Here is a 25440-nt window from a genome sequence, read left to right as displayed (position 1 = left end):
TATATATATATATATATATATATATATATAGGGAGAATTCACAAAAAAACAACAGACGAAGACAGGTGGTGTAGAAAACAAACAGATGTATTAGTATAACGGTTGGGAATTATATATATATATATATATATATAGATAGATAGATAGATATATAGATAGATAGATAGATAGATAGATAGATAGATAGATAGCTACTGTACTTTAGGGTAGTATGTCACCATATTTTGTAGATACTATTTATGCATGCAATAATAGCCTTTCCAACACATACTTGTATATGTAAGTGTGAGTATGTGTAAAGAGAGAGAGAGAGAGAGAACTGTGTAGTTGAAAAGTTTGATTTGAACTATGTGACACTGGGTTGGATTCAACTGCACAATACCACGGGAAAGTATTTATCATAGACTCATGCTGACCACCTCAAGAGGAAGATTTTGCTTAAATGATAACTATGTGGAAGTCTGGAATGTGTGCATGTGTGTGTGTGCATGTTTGTGTGAGTGTATCTTTGAGGAATGCATATTGGTGAAAGATGGAAACACTGATGAAAATCTGATGTTTTAATGAAGTCCTTTGAGGTATTTGTTCTGCCTCAAGTTACTAACACTACCTTGTACCTCTCGGTTTAGAATGGTGTAGTGAAGTATTGTGTTATGTTTCAGTGGCTGGTGATAGAAAGGGCATCCATCCATAAAAAGTAACACACATACATACACATTGAATCATATTGTGAGATACAGATCTTTCTACTCTAAAATAACATTAAGAACATTAAATTGGTTACAAGTTCTGCAACTGAAGCTGAGCTGGCTGGAAGTAGACAGCTACATCAACAACAACAACAACAATAGCAAGACTACAGTAACAACAACTATGACAATAGTAACCGTATACAGTAACAATAGCAACAACAAAAACAGAGGTCATTAGTACATATTTCTTGTCATCATTGCACACTGCAAATTGAAGTCAGTTCTAATTAGTCATCAAGCAAATTTTAGCAATCCTACTTCTTTTCAGTTAATTAGTCTCTAGATAACTAGTAATAATTGTGTAAGTCATATTATCAGGTGGAACTGAGAAAATAATAGTGCAGCTGTTACAATGTAGACAATTTTATGTACATTGTTTTTCAAAAAGCTGATGTATTGGTCACACTGAAGTGATAACAAGGCAGGATTAGATGTGTAAATTAAAAACAACTGATTGGATGTAATTAAACAGTCGTGTCTATGTGTGCAAAATGAAGAGACAGTGCATCTGATATTGTTAGGTTGCAAGACAGGATCATAAAGTACAAAAATGTTGTTGTTTTTTACCCCGCCCCAGGTCAACAAATCTTGTGCAGACTTTTTGTATACCATAAAACATTTGCACTGTATTAATCTAATATATTTCTTAATATATTTATTTGTCTAGACACAACTAATACTATTATATTTACTGGCATGTACAAGACATGCTCTTTTTTATTTTCAAATGTGTTAAAAAAAATTTTCTTGTATCTATTGGTCATCCCATAAATAATGCATTTTTTTATATTTCTTTTATTTTTCAAAATTAAGATAAACATAGTTCTTTCTTAATCTAAAATATATTCTCCTTCATTTTCTACAATGCTCTTCCATCTATCTGGTAGACTTGCAAGGCCCCCTCTTTCGAAATTCACTTGTCTGTGACGAAAAATACTCCTCTAGTACTGTTCTGACCTCGTCTACAGAATTCATATTTTTTCTGTCCAAATGATTTTGAAGACTGCAGTATAAATGATAATCAGATGGGGTAATGTCCAGCGAATATGGTGGGTGGGGCATCGTTTCCCATTCAAACTGCTCCAGCCATTAGAATGTCATCCTTGTTGTATGTGGCCAAGCATTATCCTGATAGAAAAACACCTTTGGTCTTGGAACCAAAGATGGTCGTTTTACTTCTAGCGTGACTTAAGCCACTCAAGCTGTTCACTGTAGATCTCCTTTGTTATCGTTTGGCTTGGGTTTATAAGTTCAGAGTGAACTAAACCTTTCATATCCCACCAAACAGATAACAACACTTTATGTGGGTGAAGACCTTCTTTAACCTGGAGTGCCAATGTTTTTCCTTTCCCTATCCACTGTCTTCGGCACTTGATATTTTAATAGAGAACCCATTTTTCATCACCAGTCACTATTCAGTCCAAAAAAGGTTCGTTCATGAGACGTGACAGCAAAGAACAGCACACATTCACTCTCTGCATGTGATTAGACTCAGAAAGTTTGTGAGGAACACATTGACCCAATTTTCTGACTCTTTCAATGGCACATGTGTCGATGAATGATTGAATAACCAAATCCAAGCTTCTCTGCTAGTTCCTCAACAGTTATGGTGGGATTTTGTTCCACCAGGGTTTGCAGGACATCCTCATCGAGCTCTACAAATCTTCCAGGATGAAGCTTGTCTTCTAGGCTGTAGTTTTCAGCTTGGAATTTCTGGTGCCACCATTGACAATGGCTTACACTTAGTGTCCGATCCCCATATAAGGTATTAATATTCCTCACACCTTCTGTTGCATTGTTGCCTTTATTGATCTCATATAGCAAAATATGCCAAATATGCTCCTTTGTCATTTCCATTACAGCTTTGAAGAAGTAACTGTTAAAATCGAACTAAACTCTTCAAAACTTGCATTAAGAATAAGAACAAGGTAAAATTACTACCTGCTTTTGTAGCAAATTGATGCAGGTAGTTAATCCCGTCCCCCTCCAACTTTTAGTTCATGCAATTGGAAAAAGCGGCATTATTTATGGGATGACCCAGTAATATGGTCATATTACAGATGGGAGAGTGGGTGCCATAGACTAGGAAGATAGCATATGTGCAGGAACGAAATCTCTTTAGGGGTTGCAAACCCATGTCCAAAATTTATATTTGTACATGAATCAAATCAGTCCAAAAATGTTTCTTCTTTCATTTGTTTTGGTGATGAAGTTTTTCAGAAGGATGTCCAAATTATTTTCATTACCTGACCAAAAGATCCTAGGAGTGCATTTTCACCCTCTGCACCCTATTCCCAAGCCTACAGGAGATGGATGAACTTATGTCCACCAGATAGCACAAAACATCATAACCAAAAATATGAGTTTTATAACATGCATGGCAATTCTCTTGACCACAGTATGACTGTATGATTGATCTGAAAGTTGATAAAGTTGAAATATGGTACTTGTACAACATAATTTATATATGATAAACTTGCTTTTATACTTTATTCCAATAAACTGACACAGCATTGTACTTACGTAAACAGACTCATACATTTTTCCTATACAAAACACTTCAAAATATCTTTCAATAAGTGTATGATGAAACATAACATTTGTTTGTTTTGGGGGGTTTTTCCCACAAAATATACTTATAAAAAAGAGGTGTATCTTATACACCGACAAATGCAGTAACTGAAACGTGGAATACCAGTTTTAAAGACTTCTGGTGAGAGGTACACCATGAGTTATACATCAGGGTATTATGCAAACTCATGTTGAGGAAACATTACCCAGACAGACCATGGCTATTGACGTCTTTGATGAGGATATAAACAAAGAAGATTCAAATAAATTTCTGCAGGCTCTGCTCCACTCAAGATCAAAACTTCAGAAAGCCAACCAAGTCTTTGTCATGTGACTAGTCATGTGATATTGCATTTCACTACAAACACTAAATTAGTGCAGTAGATTGGCAGAATTATGAGAATATCAAACAAAATGGTATTTAATTACATCTCTTTATGATTGTCATTCAAATTCTGCTGAGATCACTTCACCTTTCATCCTTCCAAGCTCAATAGAATAAAGTACCAATCAAGAACCGCAGGTGATTTAATCAACTAATGATCCCTCACTGCAAATTTATGGACTTGTGCCTACGTAGACAATCCTTATGAGTACTGTGTGATCAACCAAAGACTGGGCTTTGTGTTATATTCCTTGTAAATAAAAGCACTCTCTCCAGAAAAATGTTTGTAGAATAAAATCAGGCTTTTTCCTGATGGCATATAGAGAGGATATGGCATGTGAAAGATCACAATAGTCTCTGACAATCAGGTGAGACTGTATCATGTGCTTAACCAAAAAGTCAAGGCTATTGTAATTAGACAGCAAGGGGAATTTTGTCTAGTAGTGGTAGTTCAAAAGGTTTCTACACTTTCTCCCTCTCCATTTTTCATTCTACATTCTCCCTCTTTTCATTCTACTCTCTCTCTCCTCTTACCAATCTTCTCTCTATTCTTTTTATTCTACTCTGCTTCATTTTAATCTTTTGTGTTCAGGCCAAAGACTGGACCCCTATGTGGCCACTTGAAATAACTGTTAAATCTCCCTCAAATCACACCCTACTGTCTTAAAATAAAGGAAAAGTACATTGGATAATATAAATCATTATGGCTTTAACACCTTTGTTCATAGATTAGTTCAACCAGGATAGGCTTTGAGCTCAATAACAGCAACAACAATCCTTAACACAAGAATTCATGACTGTTTCTCTATAGAAACATCAATATATTAGTAACCTGTTTCTTTTTACTTAATGCCACAGAAGAAATCTAGGATAATTTAGAAATTTGAAAGGTTTAATTTAATAGTGAGCAGGCCCAGTCCTAAGGGACCAAATTCTAAAAGTCCAAAACTGTTGTGCAAGAACTTCACTCAGTCTACTGGAAAAGAAAGCACAATCTACAAGAATGAAATAGCAGATAGACATACTAACATTTTGAGCAAACTCACTAGAAAACAGAAATGCAGGCATCCTCTGATTTGAGGAAGCATTGCATTCCTGAAAATCTTGCTTTAATATGGAATTCTGTAATATGAAACCTATTTTTATTATTGACTTTCATCTTATGTGGCACAGAGGTTGATGTGAATATAGGTTTCATGTTATGGAATTATACATTGCAACAAGATTTTCAAGAACTTAATGCTTCTGTAATACAGTGGTAGCCAGTATATGAAGCAGATTTGAATTGCAATGAATTGGAAACCCATAAGCTTCTCAGATGGTTTGCTGGCTCTAGTAAACAGTTGTGACTATCTTAAACCTTTAACTATGAAGTTAAATTTTATGGTTACTCCAGTTATGATGTTAAATATTCTACTGAAAAATAGAATTGGTGTTTTCTACAAGTCATGTTGCCTAAATAAACTTGACATACTGCAACAGAAAATAGTTTCAAACATGACATTCCTCAACAAAAGATAGTTTGGTATATAAAACAGCTTTCTGCTGTTAAGAGTGATGAAATTTTGAGTGGATATATCGTTTTCCATAGAAAAAGAGTCAAGGATCACCAGCAATACTAGAAGTGAAACCAGTGACAACATATATATCTAAAGTTTAGATATCCATTACATCATTACTAACGTCACAGTTTAATTTTTAAAATATCATCATCATTACAAGGTGCCATGTTCAATCCCACTGCATAGCATCTTTCATCTTCGCTTTAGGTGAATCCAAGGCTTGTGAGTGAAAATAGGTAAGTGGAAACTATGTAGAATTAGTGGCAAACATCTGTGAGATACTCGACCACTTACATGCTAATTCAATAATTCCATTGACCTGATTGAATAGCTAGATGTTCACATACTGTTGTTAATGGGAAACTCCATCATATGTGTGGGTGTTGTATCTATATACATACATATATATATATATATATATATATATATATATATATATATATATATATACACATACACTATGTGTGTGTGTGTGTGTGTGTATGCTATATGTGAATAAACAAATGTGTGTCATGTTTGAATGTCCATTTATGTACGAAATAATAGGGCATGTATGTGGAATTATATACATTTAAATGTAAGAATACTGTATGCATCCATTTACTATCCTCTGCAATCTTTCCTGCCATCCTTATACAACCAACACTGTCCACCAGACTGTCTTGTCCATTAGTGCAGTCAATTACCTTCTGACTAAGTCTCACTCCAGCCCACTACACTACCATATCAACACTTCATTGCCATCCCTCTGTCAACCACCATTCCCATCATTTCCAACCACAACGCGCACTTCAAGGAATGTGCATATAGATCTTTATTTTCTACTAATCTAAAGGTGTATTTGTGAATATAAACAAGTTAAAATAGTTCTTCTATACATGCATGCTTGGATCTAACACTGCATTCACTGCTTGTTTCGATATGTGACTGTATGTCTGTGTATGTGCATGCATATTTTTATATATGTGTACAAGCATGTATGGGTGTGTATGGTCATATGTGCGTGCGCAAGTGTTTGTGTGTATGTAGTTAGGTATGTAGGAATGTGTATGTATATGTTTGTATATATATGCGTGTGCATGTATGTAGTTATGTATGTACGAATTTGTAGCTACATGTATGTTTATGTGGTTATATATGTATATAAGCATATATATATATATATATATATAATGTACGTATATGTAAGGATGTGTCTGTATATGTACATACATGTGTATTTGTATATGTGTATATGTATGTATGTATGGCATGTGTTTCCTGATACCAAGCTACATTTTCAACATATATGTTTGGTTTTTTTTTTGTCTTTTTTAGCAAAAAAGAAGTAAATAGAAGTAAACAAAAGATAATTTAGGTTAATTTATCAATTAATATTTGAATTTTCCATTGTGTGCTGTTAAAATGCTTCTTATCTTTTCTTTCACCGAAATTTATTGGAAAATCAATAAACTGGCAAAGTTGCTATAAGTTTCTTTATTTATTTTAAAAATTTGAGATAAAATATTTTGCAAAAATTAAATTTTGCTCTCATAATTAACGACATAATTGAATTTATTGCTTGATAATTAAATTTAGTTTGAAGATAAAATTTACTTCTGTTGAAGCAAGGAGAAAGCTTCCTGGGAAATTTATTTCAAAAATCATGCAGATTTGCTTGTCTTTGTCAGAAAGCTATGAGTAATGAAAAAGACAACAACAACAAGAACATAATAATAATAATAATAATAATAATAATAATAATAATGATAATAATTTCTTCATTTTTAATTTACTTAATTATTTGTATATATATATATATATTTTTTTTATTTATTTATTCACTCATTTACATTTATTTTAAAACAAAATTTTGCTTTTCGCTAACATTTTCACCTTCTTGTTCACTGTTTGCTTGCTTGCTTAATTGCTTCCTTGCTTGTGTCTTTGCTATACAGCAGCAACCCTTGTTTGTTTGTGCAGTTGTTGTTACTATTATTGTTGTTGTTACATTTAGTAGCTGAAAGTCATATATTAGCTTATTTCCTTCAACTACTTTCTAAGCATCATCATCATCATTAGAACTGCAATACCTGCCATCTACATACATACATGTATAATATATATATTCATACTTACTGACCTGCATGCATACATACACATACAGATCTACATGCAAACATACATGTATTCATAAATACATACACACACACACACTTAGAACCTGCATACATATTTACAAACATACATTAGTGCATATTTATAAACATACTTGCATATATACATATTTACATTTATACATAGTTTTATATATATTTACTTTCATAAATAAAAAAATATACATACATATTTACATACCTCATATTTATTTTACTTACATACATACCTATTTACATACATGCACGTATAAATACTTATCTTACTTTAAATACATCAATAAAAGTTCGTATATCTCTCCAGCATGTTTACTTTCTAATTTTTTATTTATTTCTTGTCTTTTACTGTGTGGTTCTGGTGGTGTTTTTATTCATTTATTTATTTATTTATTTGTATATGTTATTTCAAAGGGTTAAGGGTTAATTAAGTGATACTTCCGATTTTGGCTGTCGTTTTTCTTTTGATACATTTTTGATTCTCAAACGGGAAACGGCGACCACTTTCTATGATGAAATCAGAAACGACAACAACTATAACAAAAAAAAAAACAAAAAAAAGAAAAGAGGAAAAGAAAAGAAAGAAAGAAAGAACAAGTTGTGGCCGCAGCAGTTGTAGCAAAATTCTGTAAGAGTTACTGATTTGCTTGGCATTTAATGAAAGATATCTTCAACAAATATATGTTGGCTTCTGTTTGATTTCTTTGAAGGGTGCCTTTGAATGTAAGCCGTAACTTGCAAATACAGACATCAATGCCGAAACAGTTGCAGCTAGATAAATGAACATTTTTCCCTTTAAAGATATCCCCCTTTAAGTACCTGTTTATCTTTAAGTACAGGAAATATATAAAAACCTTCCCCCCACTTTTCAAAGGCAGCACGTATCCTCCATAATTACTGGATAAAGATATACAAATGTTACTTTCAATTAAAAATGGATGCAACTCATAATTTCCACTTTGTAAAGAGACTTGTCTGGGGGAATGTTGATTCTTTTTATTTCTTCTTCTCTCCAGATTTGATTCGTCGGAATCAAACAGAATGTGACATAGGAAATTCTCTACCGTTTCACTACGCCATGCCATGCCATGCCATTTTCCCCCCTTTTGACCTCTTGTTTACATATTCCTGTTTAGAAATCAGCCTCGAGAGCAGTTTCCTGCTTCAAACAGTCAAATGCAAAGCCAAGTTGTGATAAGGAATTAATTTAACAGGTAGCTATTGACTGAGCAGGGCCACTTTATTAGTTTTATACTATTTGTTTTTATTATTGTTAGTTTCTTTTTTTTCTGTAATAGAATGAAGAATATTATTGTGGTCTTTATTAGTACATCACAGGGTTTTATAGATAGAAATATATACATAGTCGTTAACACAGCACTTTGGCATGTCCTCTTCAATGGAGATTGCAATATCATATACAGTTTTATAGATACATATATCATATAATGCATACAACATAACAGAAAAAAAGCAAGAAAATTCACATAGTTGTTATAGATGTTGTGTAGCTGTTTAATTCCATGTCAGTAGACTGATCAGACCTATGACAGTGGAATGTAATTTGAAGGATATTTGGCTACTACTTCTGGAAAGATGAATGACTAGTAGAGTCAGTTCATCACCTTGTTCAGTTAACAGACTTCAGTACACTGTCATCATAACTTCAACTATAACAATATATTGTTTTATAGAAAAGCTTTATATAGTAGCTATGATACTAGAATCACATAAACTATAAACTGTCTATCTATCTATCTATATATATATAGTTCAAAAAAACAATAACAAAAAAACAAAAAAACAACAAAGTGAGGACGTGATATGGATAGTATTATCGGACGCTCAGGAAAGGAAAGAGAGAGAGGCATAGATAATGATCATTACATATTTCTTTATTGTAGTAAATTTAACTTATGGCCGTTTCCAGTAGTCATTATAGGTTTGTTATTGATTGGTTTGCTCAATCGGCCCATTGATTGGTTGGGAAAAATTGAATGACCTGGAGAATTAATGCTACTCTTGTCGGTCATTTTGTTCCGGTGATAACCAAGTAGAACACTGAAAGAATGATACAGTCATAGGAAGGGGAGGGGAGAAAAGGAATACATATTAAGTGAATGGAAAAAGGATAAAGAGAAAAGAGGAAGAGAAGTGATGAGTTGGGAAAGAAAGGAAAGAAAAGGAATAGAAAGAATAGAGGAAGGGAAGTATTTGATAGAAGGGGTGAGCCATGGCCAGAAATCAAAGAGAGGGACAGTGATAAAAACATTAGTGTGTGTAATTGAGTCATCACACTCAAATACATTTACATATATGTATATAAACACACACACACAAGTAATAATAATAATATACATATATATATAATGTAAATATAAGTGAAGGGGAGTTTACAGTATTAGATTTAGTCCTTAGTTTCCTCAAGTATATACATACATACATTCATACACACACACACACATATATATATATACACATACATAGAGAGAGAGAGAGAGAGAGACAGACAGACAGACAGAGAGTTATCTGTGTGTGTGTGTGCATATGTATATATAATCTAAATGTATTCAAGAAACAACTGAACGTTCTACTCTTCTACCCAAAATCCCAGATGAACCAACATCATGGTATGAAAAATAACAGAGGGCAGTAGCATCAAACACTCATTAATAGTAAAAGTTAGCATTTGCATATGAGTTGCCCTAGCATGACCACACTCCTCAGGCAGGACCTAGTAATAGCATATTATGTTAGAGTATTATATTATATGATATTATACTATGTTATATTATATTGTATCATATTGTATTACATTATATTGTATTATATTATATTGTAAATAATAATAATAATAATAACAATAATAATAATAATAATGATAATAATAATAATTTAGAACAGCATATCATACTGTATTTACATCTAGCAGTATATCACATTCTTATTAACAACAGACAACAATGTATCACAATGTCTTTTATAATGTTGTTTTTTCTTTGTCACATTGTTTTTAATCACATTGTCTTTTAATTGAAAAGAGTGAAAAGAGTGTATTACACAGTCTTTAACAGAACACAATAAATATTGTATATTGTACAGCAGAAGGAATTCAAAGAAATAGATTATCACAAAGTCATTGCATGATGTTTTTCAAAGATTTTTTTTTCTTTTCTTTTTGTATTTTCAGATAAAATCTCAATAATATTTGGATGAAATTATTTTGAAATGACTCTGAGTAAGAAACTTTTAGAAATAGAAGTATTTATATTAATATATATTTTAAATACAAGCCTAGGTGTTGTTCTCACCTATCATGTACAAGAAGAACAAAATCCCGGTACCTATGTCGGAGATATTGCTGCCAATACCAAATTTGTGGACAGTTTTCCACCACAAGACCATAATCTTATTACTTTTAGTCAACTACATGAAAGTCTTACTGGAAATGCTCAGTTGTTCAATGTCTCCAAAATAGGGAAGTTATACACCGGCAAAACTTTGGACTCAGAGTCACTTTGTAAATACAGAAGGGAATGTTTTAGAATGATAGAAATTGCTGTCCGACATGAAGAATCATTTGTGAAAATTATTGAAATCAAAATCATTGTTGAAGATGTTAATGATAACGAGCCAATATTTCCAAATAAAATGATTAATCTCCAATTTGACGAAACAGATGGGAAAGGAACTACAAAATCTATTCCCAGTGCTGTTGATAAAGATGTAGGAGTTTTAAATTCTCAGATTACTTATGTTCTTCAAAAAGATGAAAATGCTCCTTTTGAGCTATCAGTTTTGAAAAGAATGGTTGGCACTGAGAAACTTGATATCATTCTCAAAAGCAAACTTGACAGAGAAACGAAAGATGTTTATACAATACAAGTCATTGCTAAAGATGGTGGAACTCCCCCTAGGGAAGGTATTTTAAATGTTCAGATATCGGTTACAGATGTGAATGATAATGCACCTATCTTTTCTCAGAATATTTACAATGTCTCAGTTGAAAACGCAAATGACATAGAATCTCCTATTCTTATTTTATCTGCCAAAGATTTAGACACAGATAAAAACGGTGCTGTTTCATATTATTTAAATTCTGAAACAACAGATCTGGCAAAATCATACTTTGAACTCAATGAAGTCACTGGGGAGCTTTTTTTAAGTAAGAAAATTCCACTGAAGAGAAGACAAACATATAAATTATATGTAGAAGCAAAAGACGGGGGCGAACCATCTTTAAATTCAATAGCAATGGTTTATGTAAACATTATTAACCAGCAGAATAATGCACCAAGGATTGATGTAAAATTTGTTTCCAAATCAAAAGATAATTCAGCTGTGATTTCTGAAGGGGTCAAAGTTGGCAGCTTCATTGCCTATGTAAAGGTTACTGATAATGATGCTGGATTGAATGGAGAAGTTTCTTGTGATCTTCAGAATGATAAAATACAACTCCAAGAACTTGGCAGAAAGAAATATAAAGTTATTGTCAAGAATTCCGTCGACAGAGAGACTGAAGAGTATATAGACTTTTCAATTATTTGTAAAGATGAAGGCTCACCTTCTCTTCATACAGAGAGAAGGTTCTCAATCCAAGTGATGGATGTCAATGATGTACAGCCACAATTTACTAAAGATACATTCAAATTTCTAACCTATGAGAACGAGAAAGAAAACTTTCCAGTTGGTTATATTAATGCAACTGACCCTGATTTAGGACAGGGAGGTCACCTGACCTATTCTTTATTACACAGCCATAATGATATTCTTCCTTTTCAAATTTCTGACTTTGGATTTATTTCAACGACTCATTCATTGGACCATGAACAGCAGGATATTTATGAGTTCAACATTTTAGTTACAGACAATGGCAGTCCTGCATTGAACAGCACTGCTAATGTGCTTGTTGAAGTTATTGATAAAAATGACAATGCACCATATTTTACATTTCCTAGTGTTAACCCTTTTAACATAGATGTCCATTACCATCCACAGAGTAAGAATGACGTCACAACATTAAGAGCTTCTGACAGAGACAGCCATGTGAATGCTTTCCTCAGATATGAAATAATAGGAGGAAACCACAAACAGTTATTCATTATTAATCCTTATACAGGAGTATTGTCTTTCTCTCGTCCAGTTTACCAAAATGATGCTGGGTCATATGACCTTCAGTTTGTTGTCAAAGACAGTGGTACTCCAGTATTATCAGCAACCACTACTGTATTTCTGACTCTAACGGTCAGCAACAGCACTTCTCAGCTTTACACAGCTCAACACACTGAGTCAGATGATATGATACATATCAGTTTAGTAGTAATAATTGTAATAGCTGCTGTGATAATATCTACAGCTATTGTAGTCTCTATAATAGTCTGCATTGTTCAAAGACAGAATCAAAGAGAGGTCCAGTACGGTTACCGGATTGATGCAAACAATGATTTAGTCGGGGAGAGAAGACACTCAGAAGATATTTGTGAACAAATATCTCTCAAATACGATGCCCCCGTAGCCATGGAGACCAATCCAAGTCTCAGCAGAAACCCCCAAACATCATCAGTATTAAAAAGAGGGTTCTATTCAGGATATAAATCAGGACAAAATTGGAGAGATTCTACTTTGGCAATTCAGCTAAAATCTTCAGCTGATGATACTACACAAGTAAGTAATTCTATTTAGTTTATTTATTTTCATATGTAAAAAAAAAAAATTTAAAAAAATCCATTTTCTTTCTTACAGTGGAAGAAGTCAGTTTTCTTCTTTTACCATAACTTTGATATGGTTTTGATAACAGTTTTGATTCCCAACAACCTGGAAAATTTTTCAGAACCTGAGACACTACTAAAAAAAGATTACTGCCCACAAATATGCATAAATGCGGTAGTCATGGCCTAATAAAATAAAACCATGGTTATTATCTGAAGTGCACTACTACAGTAATCCTTACATAATTGTACAGAAAAAAAAAAATAATAATAATTAACACACATCCAGATTTTCGCTTGTCTTTTTCGTTCCTTTTTATTTTTATGAATTATTCAAACGGTGAAAGATATGGTCAATGACTCTGTCACAAAGGCTCTGACACTGGTGACAAGAGGAAGGAACTTACCCTCAAACCAAGATCTGGTGTGAATGCTAACAATATAGTGAATTCAGTGGAAAGAAGATACCCAAAAGTCAGAAGGTGATATCAGAACAGGAATGTAATTAACCAAAGACAGGTTTTTTTTCCCTGTTTTTAAGTCATATTTCATAGTTTAAATCTTAAAATTTATTCAACAACAATTCAAACAGTTGAAACAAAATGGCTGAACTGCTACAGTATTGGATTATACAAGTTTAAATGAGTCATAAGTTTATGACTGCTGCTGTCAGTATTAGCATATATGTCTGAAGTGGAAGAGTTTAAGTCTATGTTTTGTTTCTTTTTATCTTTTAGCCAATAGGGAAGGGTTGTGCTGTGCCCTTGAACTGTGAGACAATGCAAGAGACTTTGATTAGTTTCTTGATCTACTAAAGGAAAAAAGTTACCAACTACTCTATTGTAATGCTTAATTATACACATTGTTTTTAATTAAACATAAACATGCATTATCTTGTAGCTTTGAGATTTCAATGATGCGATTGTTTATTTTTCAAATGACATTGTAGGGTAGGTGCAAGAGGCTTGATCTGGACAATTTAAACATAAAACAGGTAGAATATTTGGGTTGGATATATCCAGATTACATTCTAAAGGCTTAAATCTCACTCTATTAATGACATATTAAACACTGTATTATATATATTCCTTCAAAGGCAAGATGATCATGGATTAAATATCTTTCCTAAGTTTACTTGATCAGGACTGAAATGGGGGTTACACAACAACAATATGGTACCTTATTCTGTATGCCTGAGTTAATCTAATCAAAAGTAGATGCTAATACCAGTTCAATTATTAATGGTTTGTTTTAAAAGGCTAGACAGTATCCAGTTATTAAACACTTCTCCCCATGTCTTGAACAGTACTGCAAATATGATAATGTTTAAATATTTAAAAAAAAACTTAGTCATGTTAACAGGATTTTGCAGTATATGTCTCTGTTTAGCAAGGACGATGCTTGTGATATCATAAAAACAAACAAACAAAAATAAAACATTTGATTTTCATTATAGGGAACTAATTTTACTAATGTATCTGAGTTAATTTTATTCTCTTGGCTATGCACTGAATTTATTTTCACCTGATTGTAGATGATAGCTGATATAAATTATGTAATTTAAATATTGAATTAAGCTTTTCATGTTATCACTATCATCATAATGCAAATTGAAAAATGTGAATCTTCACATTCTCCGGATAGGTTATTAGTCTGTTGCAAGCAAACGTTTCCTGCAAAGAACTCTGTACCAATATGTCATAGTTAAGTAAACTGATATCAAATAACATAATTAGTTCTAACTAGAGATAGATCAAAATACTTGCTGTAACTTTGAACTTATCTTCTCTGAGCTGACAAAGCTAATTCTTCATCCAGATCTGGAAAACTTGTTGGGTTTTGATCAGCTATAATTAATGAAAAATGAGTTTGTGGAATGTTAATTAGTTTGATTGCTGTAATGAGTGGAAATTCTGTTTTGGGTTCTAGCTCTTCAAAGGAAAGTAGAGTAAAACCAAAAATACCTTTTGCTATCATATTCTTGTTAGTTCAGTTAATTTTGAAACTAAGAATTTAGGAAAATATCTCTGCCATTATTAAATTGGTGTTTGGAATACAAATTGATTATGAAATATAAATAGTACAAATTGTATACAAATAAATGTACAACTGCTACTGTTATGTTTAAAGCTCCACGTAGGTTATCATAATCCAGTCTGCTTCCTCTATAATTATTAAGTAACTTCTATACTGAGTAGCATTACTAGTGGTGAATAAGACAGCAAGCTGGCAGAAACCGGTAACACCAAGCAAAATACCTAATGGCATTTTGTCCGTCTTTACATTCTGAGTTCAACTTCCACCAAAGTCAACTTTGCCTTTCCTTCTTTCAGAGTCAATAAAATAAGTACCAGTTGATCACTGGAGTCAATGTAATCAACTTACACATTCCTTCAAAATTGCTGGCCTTGAGTCAAAACGTGAAATCAATATTACTAGTTATGAACCACAGAGAAATTGTAGAAAGAATAAGGTTAAACACAAGTTTATATTACACTTCCTATGTGCGTTTCACCATTATGGTTGTTTGGAGCCGTGAAATGTGTTCCAAGTGTGTTTAGATGCTCAACAACAACAGATCATCAGGGAACACTTAATAAACTTGTGTTTATCCTGATTTCTCCCAGGTAATTTTAATGGAAGGTTTAAATTTAAATTACTTTAAAACTGGATGTTTGTATCATAGAACACCAGGTGAGTTGGTATCAAAAGGGTTAATCTTTCTCTATTAACAATTGCTGTGAAACATACTGAAATGCTTCAAGTCTTGTTCTTCATTAGAGAGTAGAAAAAGGCTGACAGCACTTTTGCCTTTTCTTACTCCCTATTGTATAACAAGATATCAAAATGTTTCCAGATTTTGCTCTCCATCAGAGAATAGCAAAAAATGGACAAGATCTTGTTGTTTGGCAACATACCAAAACATTTTGAGTTATGATTTTCCCTCATGCATTAAAGAAAGACTAACAATGATTTACTTTCTCTTTACTCTTTGTTTTAAGGGATGATATCAAAATATTTCAAGTTTTTGCACTTCATTGCATTGGGAAATAGTTGGCCATTTTTGTCATTGGTCGATTGTAGAGACAGAAATTTAACCTCTTCTGCTGTGCTTTGGTTGTTTCCAGAAGCAAGTGCCTAACCCAAGTACACATACTGCATCACCACTCATGGATATGCCATGAAGGAAAGCCAAGTCAAAACATTCACAGCATCTGTGGAACCATAGAGAGTGCCAGATATCGGTTATATACATATCTACCTTTCTGCAGATCTTCTGTTAAAGTTTTTAGATGCTCAATAAAGTACCCTCACTAGACAGCAGGATTTTATTATTATAGTGGGCATAGTTTGTGCATAGCTAGCCCCACTCATTCATTCTTTAAACTTGTGTTGGTCTGGTGCAAAAATTGCCACATGCACACAGTAGCTATCAGGATGCAAGATTTGTATGGAATTACCTCCCCTTAGATGAGCAGCGTTCTGTCTCCTTTTATTCTCTGTTGAAGTGTAAGGTACTGAAATAAAAGCTTCTCCACTCTTCACAACAACACTGTCTAACAAAACTTTTGTTAATTTTTGTCTTCAGTCAGTGTTATTTCTTAATTGCTTCTATTGAGAATCAAAGGAAATAACTACTATTCCCTTCAAACTTTGCCTTTGTCTCTTGGGCATCAGTGCTTTGAAACTGATCTAATTTCCATTACATTTCAGACAAATTCAGTGGTGAGTTGCAGAAGCAGAAATATCATTATTGCAAATATTCTGCTCATTACCACAGATTTGCTTGTCAGTTGCTTGACTGTAATCACTTGAGCATATCCCTCTGTGGCTGACAATATGTGCATCACTGATCATGAACAGGAGTAGTCGGGGAGCATCATAGCCATGTGCTAAGAGGGATTCTTTGGGGTTTGGATAAATGTAACAAAAGCAAACTTTGAAGGAAACATTAGCTATTTTTCATACTTTCTAGGGATAAGCAGGTAGTAAATAACAGTTGCTACTCAAGGACAAAAATTGTGTGTTACTTGGTGTAATTGAACTCATCAGCACTGCATGAAATTTTCCAATATTCACAGGTTAAATTCTTCCAACCTATCAACTTTCACTTAAAACTAAAGCTAATACTGTGGCTTGATTTTCTGATATGCTGATGTTACCGATCACTTCTCCATTGACACATCAGTATTCTTGCTAATATATATGCAAACATAATTATATTGTATCATCACATATGTCTATAAATGCTGTATGACAGGGATATTCCGTTGTGACACTAAAAGCAATATTATTAAACCATACATACATTCCTATCATCAAATTCAAATCTATAACATTTCATAAATTCTTACATATATATATGTATGTATGTATGTACACACACACACACATATACAGAGTTTTCATTGTTTTACTATGTGGGCTTGGATATCTCATAGCTGACAAATATATTGTGTGATATTTCATATCACATGATACATAAATATAAATAAAATATAATATAAATAAATGCACAGAAATCAATACCCAATAACCATTACCACTATCATCATAAATATCATCATCATCAGCAGCAGCAGCATCGTTTATTATCATTATTGATGATAACAATAATAATAATAATAATAATAATAATGATAATAAATAACAACAACAACTACAATAATAATAATAATAATAATGCAGTGGGCTGGTGGAATTGTTACCGTTCTAGACAAAATGTTTATCAGCATTTTGTTCATCTTTATGCTGTGAGTTCAAATTCCACCAAGGTCAATATTGTTTTACATCCTTTAAGGGCTGATGAAATAATAAAATAAATACCAGTTGAGCACTGCTGTTGGTGTAATTGAATCAACCCCTTCCTCAAAAATGCTGGCTTGTGCCACAATTTGAAACTATTATTATTATTGTTATTATCATTATTATTATTATTATTATTATTATTATTATTTAAAGGTAGTTGGATTGACAGAATCAAGAGTATCAGGGAAAAAGTACCTTGTGGTATTTGTTCCAGCTCTTTACATTCTAAGTTTAAATCCTACTGAGAGCAACTTTATTGTTCATCTTTCCAGGGTTAATAAAATAATGAAATAAGTACCAGTGGTGCACTGGTGTTAGGGCAAATGATTAAATGCTCCCCTGAAATTGTTGGTTTGTGCCAAAATTTGAAACTTATCATTATTGCTTTTATTATGAGTGAGAGAGCAGTGCATGCCATCAAAGTGACACTGGTGTAAAATATACGAAGCCCAGTATACCCATCTGATAACGGTACACAAGGTACATGCATCACAACCATATGTGCATGACATTATGATCTCATATCAAGATATATAGTACATGACCTTGCGGGTGGGGCCCAGTTAGAATTTTCATCAGGTCGAGAAGCCCATCCTGCTCATAAGGTCCTTGAATAAGGGTTGTTTAAGGTTGTTGAACAAAACACTGATATTTCCAAAAGTGAATTATCCAAACCCCAAAGAATTCCTTTCAACACATGGCTATGATGCTCCCCAACTACTTCTTCTCATGATCAGAGATGTACATATTGTCAGCCACTAAGGGACATGCTCAACTGGTTAAGGTCAAATAACTGACAAGCAGATCTGTGGTATTGAGCAGAATATTTGCTGTAGCTTATCTTTTATACCAAGACAAAACAAAGTACATGATAACACTTCCAATCAGTTAAGATCAGAAGCCATAAGAGCACTGCCTGGTACTGCATCAGGACATTATTATTATTATTATTATTATTATTACACTAGTGCATGCTAATTTAGTTAGGAGGTATTTTATCATGAGGTTTAGTGACTACAAGTCTCCTCAAATCTCAAGAATCTTTCTTAAGATTCTTGCAGAATATAATATGGTACTTTTTCTGAAGGTAGAAAATGGTAGTTTCAATTCCAGTATCGTTCAGTCTTTTAGATAGCATTTTGAGTGTTGTGCCAAGTGCACCAATTACTACAGGAATAATTGTTGTCTTGATCTCTCAAAGTCTCCTCAGTTCTCTGGATAGATTTTGATATTTCTAAATTTTTTCAATTTCTTTAGTATCAACTCTGCTATCACAAGCAATTGCAAAATCTATGATCTTCAATGTTTATTTTGTTTTCTATGATCATATCTGACCTTCTTGCTTCGTTATTATTACTATTATTTTATGTTTGACTTTTACTTTGCATTTGTACAAATTGGCTCCAAGTCTCACCCAGAGACCTCAAGAGACAACAAGTTAGAAGTTCATGTTGGTGTTATGCCTAGGGTGCCATATATTTGGTTTTGTACATAGTGTTGTTCTAGAGAATGTTTAAGAAACCATAAGAAAAGTATGTTTGTTTTAAAATTTGAGATTACATAGACAGTATTTTACGTAGAATATGGGCAGTTCCCATGAGCATTATCTTTTGAATTTCTGTCATTTTGGGGTTTCCTGGTATCTGAGCTAGGTAGCAGCCAGCCCCTTTTGCTATCATTCCTCAGGCACCTATGACAACAGGTATTGTTTTAGTCTTCAGGTTCCACATTTTGCTAATTTCTATTTCATGATCTTTATACTTGCTCAGTTTTTGGAAGGTCTTGAATAAACTATTGGTTTCCCAAATAACAAATTAAAACTTAAAAGAGAAAGTGAGAGACTTTGCAAATAAAAATGGAATACTCCGCAGTGAATGCAATGAATATTTAAATCTGTTAAGAATTGGACGCAGTGAATGCAATGAATATTTAAAATTGCAAGAAATTGGAGTTAAAAAAAATTCAATAAACTTGAGAAATTGAAATTATAGGAAATTTATAGGAAATTTCCTAGAACATGAATTTATAAAAATATTTCCAGACACTCCACCCTTTAATAATTGCTTGCTTTTAGTACTTTTAATAATTGTCTCATACCTAATTAATAAGCAACTTTCTCCAGTATAGTATATAGATTAGTAAGGCAGTACTCTGGCAGAATTATTAGTACACCAGACAAAAATGATTAGTGACATTTCATTCGTATTTATATACTGAGTTCAGATTCTGTTGAGCTTGACTTTACCTTTCATCCTTTTAGGGTCAATAAAATAAGTACCAGTTCAACACTGGGTCAATGTAATTGACTTACTGCTCTCCTCAAAAACTGCTGGCCTTATGCCAAAATTTGAAACCATTATTGTTATTACTATTAAGGCAAGCTGGCAGAATTGTTAGCATGCTAGATAAAATGCTTAGCAGTATTTTGCCCATTGCTACATTCTAAGTTCAAATTCCACTGAGGCTGACTTTGTTTTTCATTTGTTTGGGATTGATAAATTATGCACCAGTGAAACACTGGGGTCGATGTAATTGACTAGTCGCCACCACCCACACCAAATTTCAGGCCTTGTACCTTAAGTAGAAAGGATTATTATTATCATTAAGAAGGCATTGAGCTGGCAGAAACTTTAGCACACTGGACAAAATGCTTAGTAGTATTTCACTCGGTGCTACGTTCTGAGTTCAAATTCTACTGAGGTTGACTTTGCCTGTCATCCTTTCGAGGTTGATAAATTAAGTACCAGTGAAACACTGGAATCGATGTAAAGGCTTTGTGCCTTTGGTAGAACGGATTATCGTTATTAAGGAGCTCAGTAAATTGTAGAGACCAAGTTGCATGTGTAATGCAAAATTACCATTGAGTTTGTTTAATGTTTTAATGTTTTTTCACAAATGTATAGAATCTACCAGTAAGGAGAGTGGAAAGAAATCTGTAGAAAGTTAATAATAAGGTTAATAATAATTGTCTAAATAGTGTTAATTAATAATGTTAATCATAAGCACAAGCATAACTGCAGTTAAGAAGCTTGCTCTGCAGCCATGTGATTTCAGGTGCCTACTGCTCGAGGTGCTATGTAGTGGAACTGAACCCAAGATCACATGGTTGGGAAACAAGTTTCTTAACCACAAAACCATACTTTGGTTAAATATGAAATTTTATCTATATTTAGAAAACACCTCTTCTCAAATATTACATCCCTTAACTTTAAATTCAATAACCTATCTCATTTCTCCATTTGTTCGTAAAGCCTTTACTGAGCAAAACATACGGCCATTTGTCATGAATCATTTTGATTTTAATAAATAATGCAAACACATACATATTTCACACAAAAATCTATACTTCTACATATACATCCACAACATGCATGTACACAAACATACACATAGTTGTGTGTATGGCCATTTGTTAATGCCCACTCACACACACACACAGGCAAAACTGAGTGTATGCATACTTATGTATATATTTGTTTATGTATATCTATGTGTGTGGGTGTGTGTGTGCATATGTGCATGTGCATATGTATGTGCTCACATGCATATATATCTACACATATGTTGTTTGGAATATGTTGTGGATGTATGTATGTGAATGCATGTATGCATGTGATTATGGGCATGGTTTTCATTCATACTAACAGATACTTCAAAACATACATGTATGCATATGTACATACATACACATATCCTTCAAAAAAATACACACACATATACGTACATGTACACATTTAAAATATTTACTATATATGCAACTCCTACACACACACACACACACGCACACACACACACTCTCACATATACAAACACACATATATCACTTCATGAAGTGGTGACCCAACAACTCAATACTGTTGTTTACACATCTAACTACCACTCCTCCTCACGATCATCATCATACTCATCATTTACCTCCTATCTTCACCACCGCAAATACCACCACCACCACCACCACCACTGTGACAGCCACTACCACCACCACTGCCACAATGACCAACTCCACCACTATCACCATGCCTGTGTGTAGATATGCAAATGTACATGTGCACAGGCATTAATGTGCATATGGCTGTATTGTTACACATGAATGTATGTGCATATATTAACTGTAGATGACATGTAATACAGATGCACCTACTCTTTTATGTGTGTGCTTTTTGTTGTTGTTGTTGTTGCTATGAAGCCCCAGGCCAGCCAGCCTAGATCAAGTAGATCTTTGAACAAAGGTAATCTAGCCTTTGCATATTATATGTGTCCTTCCAAATTTAAGATGGCTGGACAAGATTCCAAAAAGATTTTGCTGCTCTTTCTAGCAGGGCAAGCAATCATAGTTTTCTCTTTGTGTGTGTGCATGTGTGTGCGTGTGTGTAGGTGGGGGTGCGTACGTGTGTGTGTTATGGAAGTATATATGTGTGTGTATGAGTGTGTGTTTGTGTAAGTGTGCGTGCTTATGTATGTATGTGTGTGTCTGTATATGTGGACGTTTATGTATGCATATATATATACATATTTGTCTCTGTATGTGTATGCATGTGTGTAAATATGTGTATGTAAGTGAGATAATATACATGGGTGTGAGTACATATATGACTAATGCTTCTATGTGAGTAGGGGTGACAGAGCATAATTAATCATTGCAAGTAGTAGACTAGTGCCCAACCCAAGGATAAATTTATCACCCACCTGCCTTAAAAATTGTAATCAAGTCCCTGGCTTCCTGGAGCTATTTTCTGTATAGAACAGCATTCATCAACACATGCATATGCAAAGAATTGGCAGAATTGCTATAGCATAGAATGAAATGTCTTGCAGTAACCATTCTGGCTCTTTGCATCCCTAGTTCAAATCTTACGAAGGCCAACCTTACTTTTAATCCTTTCAGGGTCATTGAAATACAGAAAAATTGTTACAGAGGTTGGAGGAGATAAGTAGCCTTATGGTCATTATTTCAGGATTTTTGGCACTGTGAGTCCTTGGGTAATAAAATGAATGTGCAGTCATCACACGATCAACACATCACATAATCAAACGCAATTACATGACCAACACCATCATGTGATCAATATATCACATGATCCTTGATCACTGAAAGCCTTTGGTGGAGCTTGCAATACTGCAAACATTCAGACCAGGCCTCCATTTTGGAGGGACATTTTCCACTTTTCTTCTCATTAGCTCTGGAGGTTGACAAAATAAATATAAATAAAAACTGCTTGGGGTTACACAGAATCTGCCTTTCCCTCTGTGAAACAGTAGAAAAAAGAATCCATACACACACACACACCATCCATTATTATTCTCAATCAATGTTATTTATGGAATACATTAAGGTGGCGAGGTGGCAGGATCAATAGCACCCAGAAAAAAATGCTTAGTGGCATTTCTTCCAGTTTTATGTTCTAGGTTCAAATTTCACTGAAGTTGGTTTTGCCTTTCATCCTTTTGGGGTTGATGAAATAAGTATGAGTCTAGCACTGTGGATGATGTTACTGACTAGCCCCTTCCACCCAAATTTCAGGTCTTGTGACTGTAGTAGAAATACTTGTTTCTGAATACACGATGGGGTGATCAAGGTTGGAATGCCTTTAATCATCAGTCTGCTTAACCAAGGTATCACCTTGGGTTAAACAGTAAGATACACATGATTGTTATTTCCAATCAATGGTCCTTATAGGTGGCATTTTCATGTTATGGTTGATGTACACATTGTTTCCTATATATACAGCATACACAAACATATCTGTACACATATACTTACTTATATGTACACATGCAGAATCACTTTTAGACATATGCACACGCACATATTGGCAGTGGTGCACACACACACACAAATAATTAAAAGGAAATGATCATGATCTGCAAAGAAGTAACAATCAACACACACACACACACACATATATATTAAAGAGAGAGAGAGAAAGAGAGAAACAGAGAGATGGAAAGGAGGATGTACAGATAGATAGATAGATAGAGAGAGAGAGGGAGTAAGAGAGATACAGATATATAAATACATACACGCAGTAGCAATCATGCATACACAAATGTTCACACATACACACAGGCATGTGCAGACTGACACACACACACATATATACATGCGCACATATATATGCATGCATACACACACACACACACACAGAAACAGAAAGATGGTCATGAGTGTGAACATATAAATGTAGGCATACACATATACACACACAAGCACACATAAATGTACGCAAACACACACACATAAACACTCTCAAAGACACACACACACACACACACAGAAAAGCATAGATATAGAAACACACTTACAAATACACAAAAACTGTCATTTATCAATGATTTTGATAATTGTTTGTGTCTTCTTCATTAAAAACTTGATAACTACTATGGCTTCTTATGTCTGACAGATATTTCCAGTGGGAGTCACTTATAGAGATCATTTTAAGACAGCCTTTTAGATAACACTAGCCAGCTGGTAATATTAAGCAAAGAATATAACAATATCCTAAGTGTATTTATCTCTTTTATCTCAGTCATTAAACAATGGCCAAGCTGGGGCATCACCTCGAAGGATTTAATTGAACAAATTTATCCCAGTACAGAAGTACCTAATTTTCTTTCTAAGTCTAGTACTTATTTTATCAGTCTCTTTAGCCAAACTGCTAAGTAATGGCGATGTAAGTAAACGAACAGCTGATATCTGAAGCAGTAGTGGGAAAACAAACACGAAAGATATATATATATATATATATATAAGGTTAAGAAGGGTATTGGATTTAACCAACCCCAAAGATTAACTCTCCTCTTATAGATATAATAATCGATTCCTCTACTATTTCTGTCTCCGATGAAGGAATGCATTGGATTTTCCCTGAAACAGCTGTAAGACTTTATCTATAAAATATATTTCTAACTTTGCCATCGTTCTCTTTATCCTTTTCTCTATTTATATATATATATATATATATATATATATATATTCGGTCAGTAGTTCATAAATCTGAAAAGAAGGACACTCTAAAAATTTTAGAGCAGTAATACTTAAAAGGCTGTTGGTTATGGCCAGTAAGAGTGACCCTTAGTTTTTGTGTATTTGTGTGTTTCTATATGTATGCTTTTCTCTGTGTGTGTGTCTTTGAGAGTGTTTATGTGTATGTGTGCTTGTGTGTGTATATGTGTATGCGTACATTTATATGTGTACACTCATGACCATCTTTCTGTTTCTGTGTGTGTGTGTATGCATGCATATATATGTGCATATGTATGTGTGTGTCAGTTCACACATGCCTGTGTGTATGTATGCATGTGTGCACATTTGTGTATGCATGATTGCTACTGCATGTATGTATTTATATATCTGTTCATAGCGGTGTAGGTGACTCATCAGACTTGTTGGCCAACTTCGTGGGTGTGAAATCAATGGTCACTCTCTGACCAGCCATAACCACAACCATATTAAGTAAATATGTGTGTGTGTGTGTGTGTGTGTGTGTGTGTGTGTGTGTGTGTGTGTGTGTGTGTGTGTGT

At 33.7% G+C, this 25440-nt stretch overlaps 1 protein-coding gene across 6 annotated transcripts in view; it reads left to right on the top strand.

The window, feature by feature from the left end:
• Window positions 1-25440, top strand: part of LOC106881593 (protocadherin beta-15) — a 363194-nt gene that overhangs the window by 297988 nt on the left and 39766 nt on the right. For 4 of the 6 annotated variants that reach the window (XR_008265530.1, XM_052973056.1, XM_014921466.2 and 1 more), the window contains exon 2: window positions 10593-13066. Coding sequence is in view for 5 of the 6 variants with exons in the window: in XM_052973056.1 (XP_052829016.1) it covers window positions 10631-13066 (2436 nt within the window). In the remaining variant the exon portion in view is untranslated. Of the gene's footprint in view, window positions 1-10592; window positions 13067-25440 lie in introns of those variants that run through there. The other 2 variants (XM_052973058.1, XM_052973057.1) reach the window with 1 other exon arrangement.

Source organism: Octopus bimaculoides, chromosome 14 (genome assembly GCF_001194135.2).
Source record: "Octopus bimaculoides isolate UCB-OBI-ISO-001 chromosome 14, ASM119413v2, whole genome shotgun sequence".
In the NCBI taxonomy this organism is placed as follows: domain Eukaryota; kingdom Metazoa; phylum Mollusca; class Cephalopoda; order Octopoda; family Octopodidae; genus Octopus; species Octopus bimaculoides.
The sequence above is the reverse complement of the archived record's forward strand: the minus strand, read 5'-3'. Positions and strand labels throughout refer to the sequence as shown.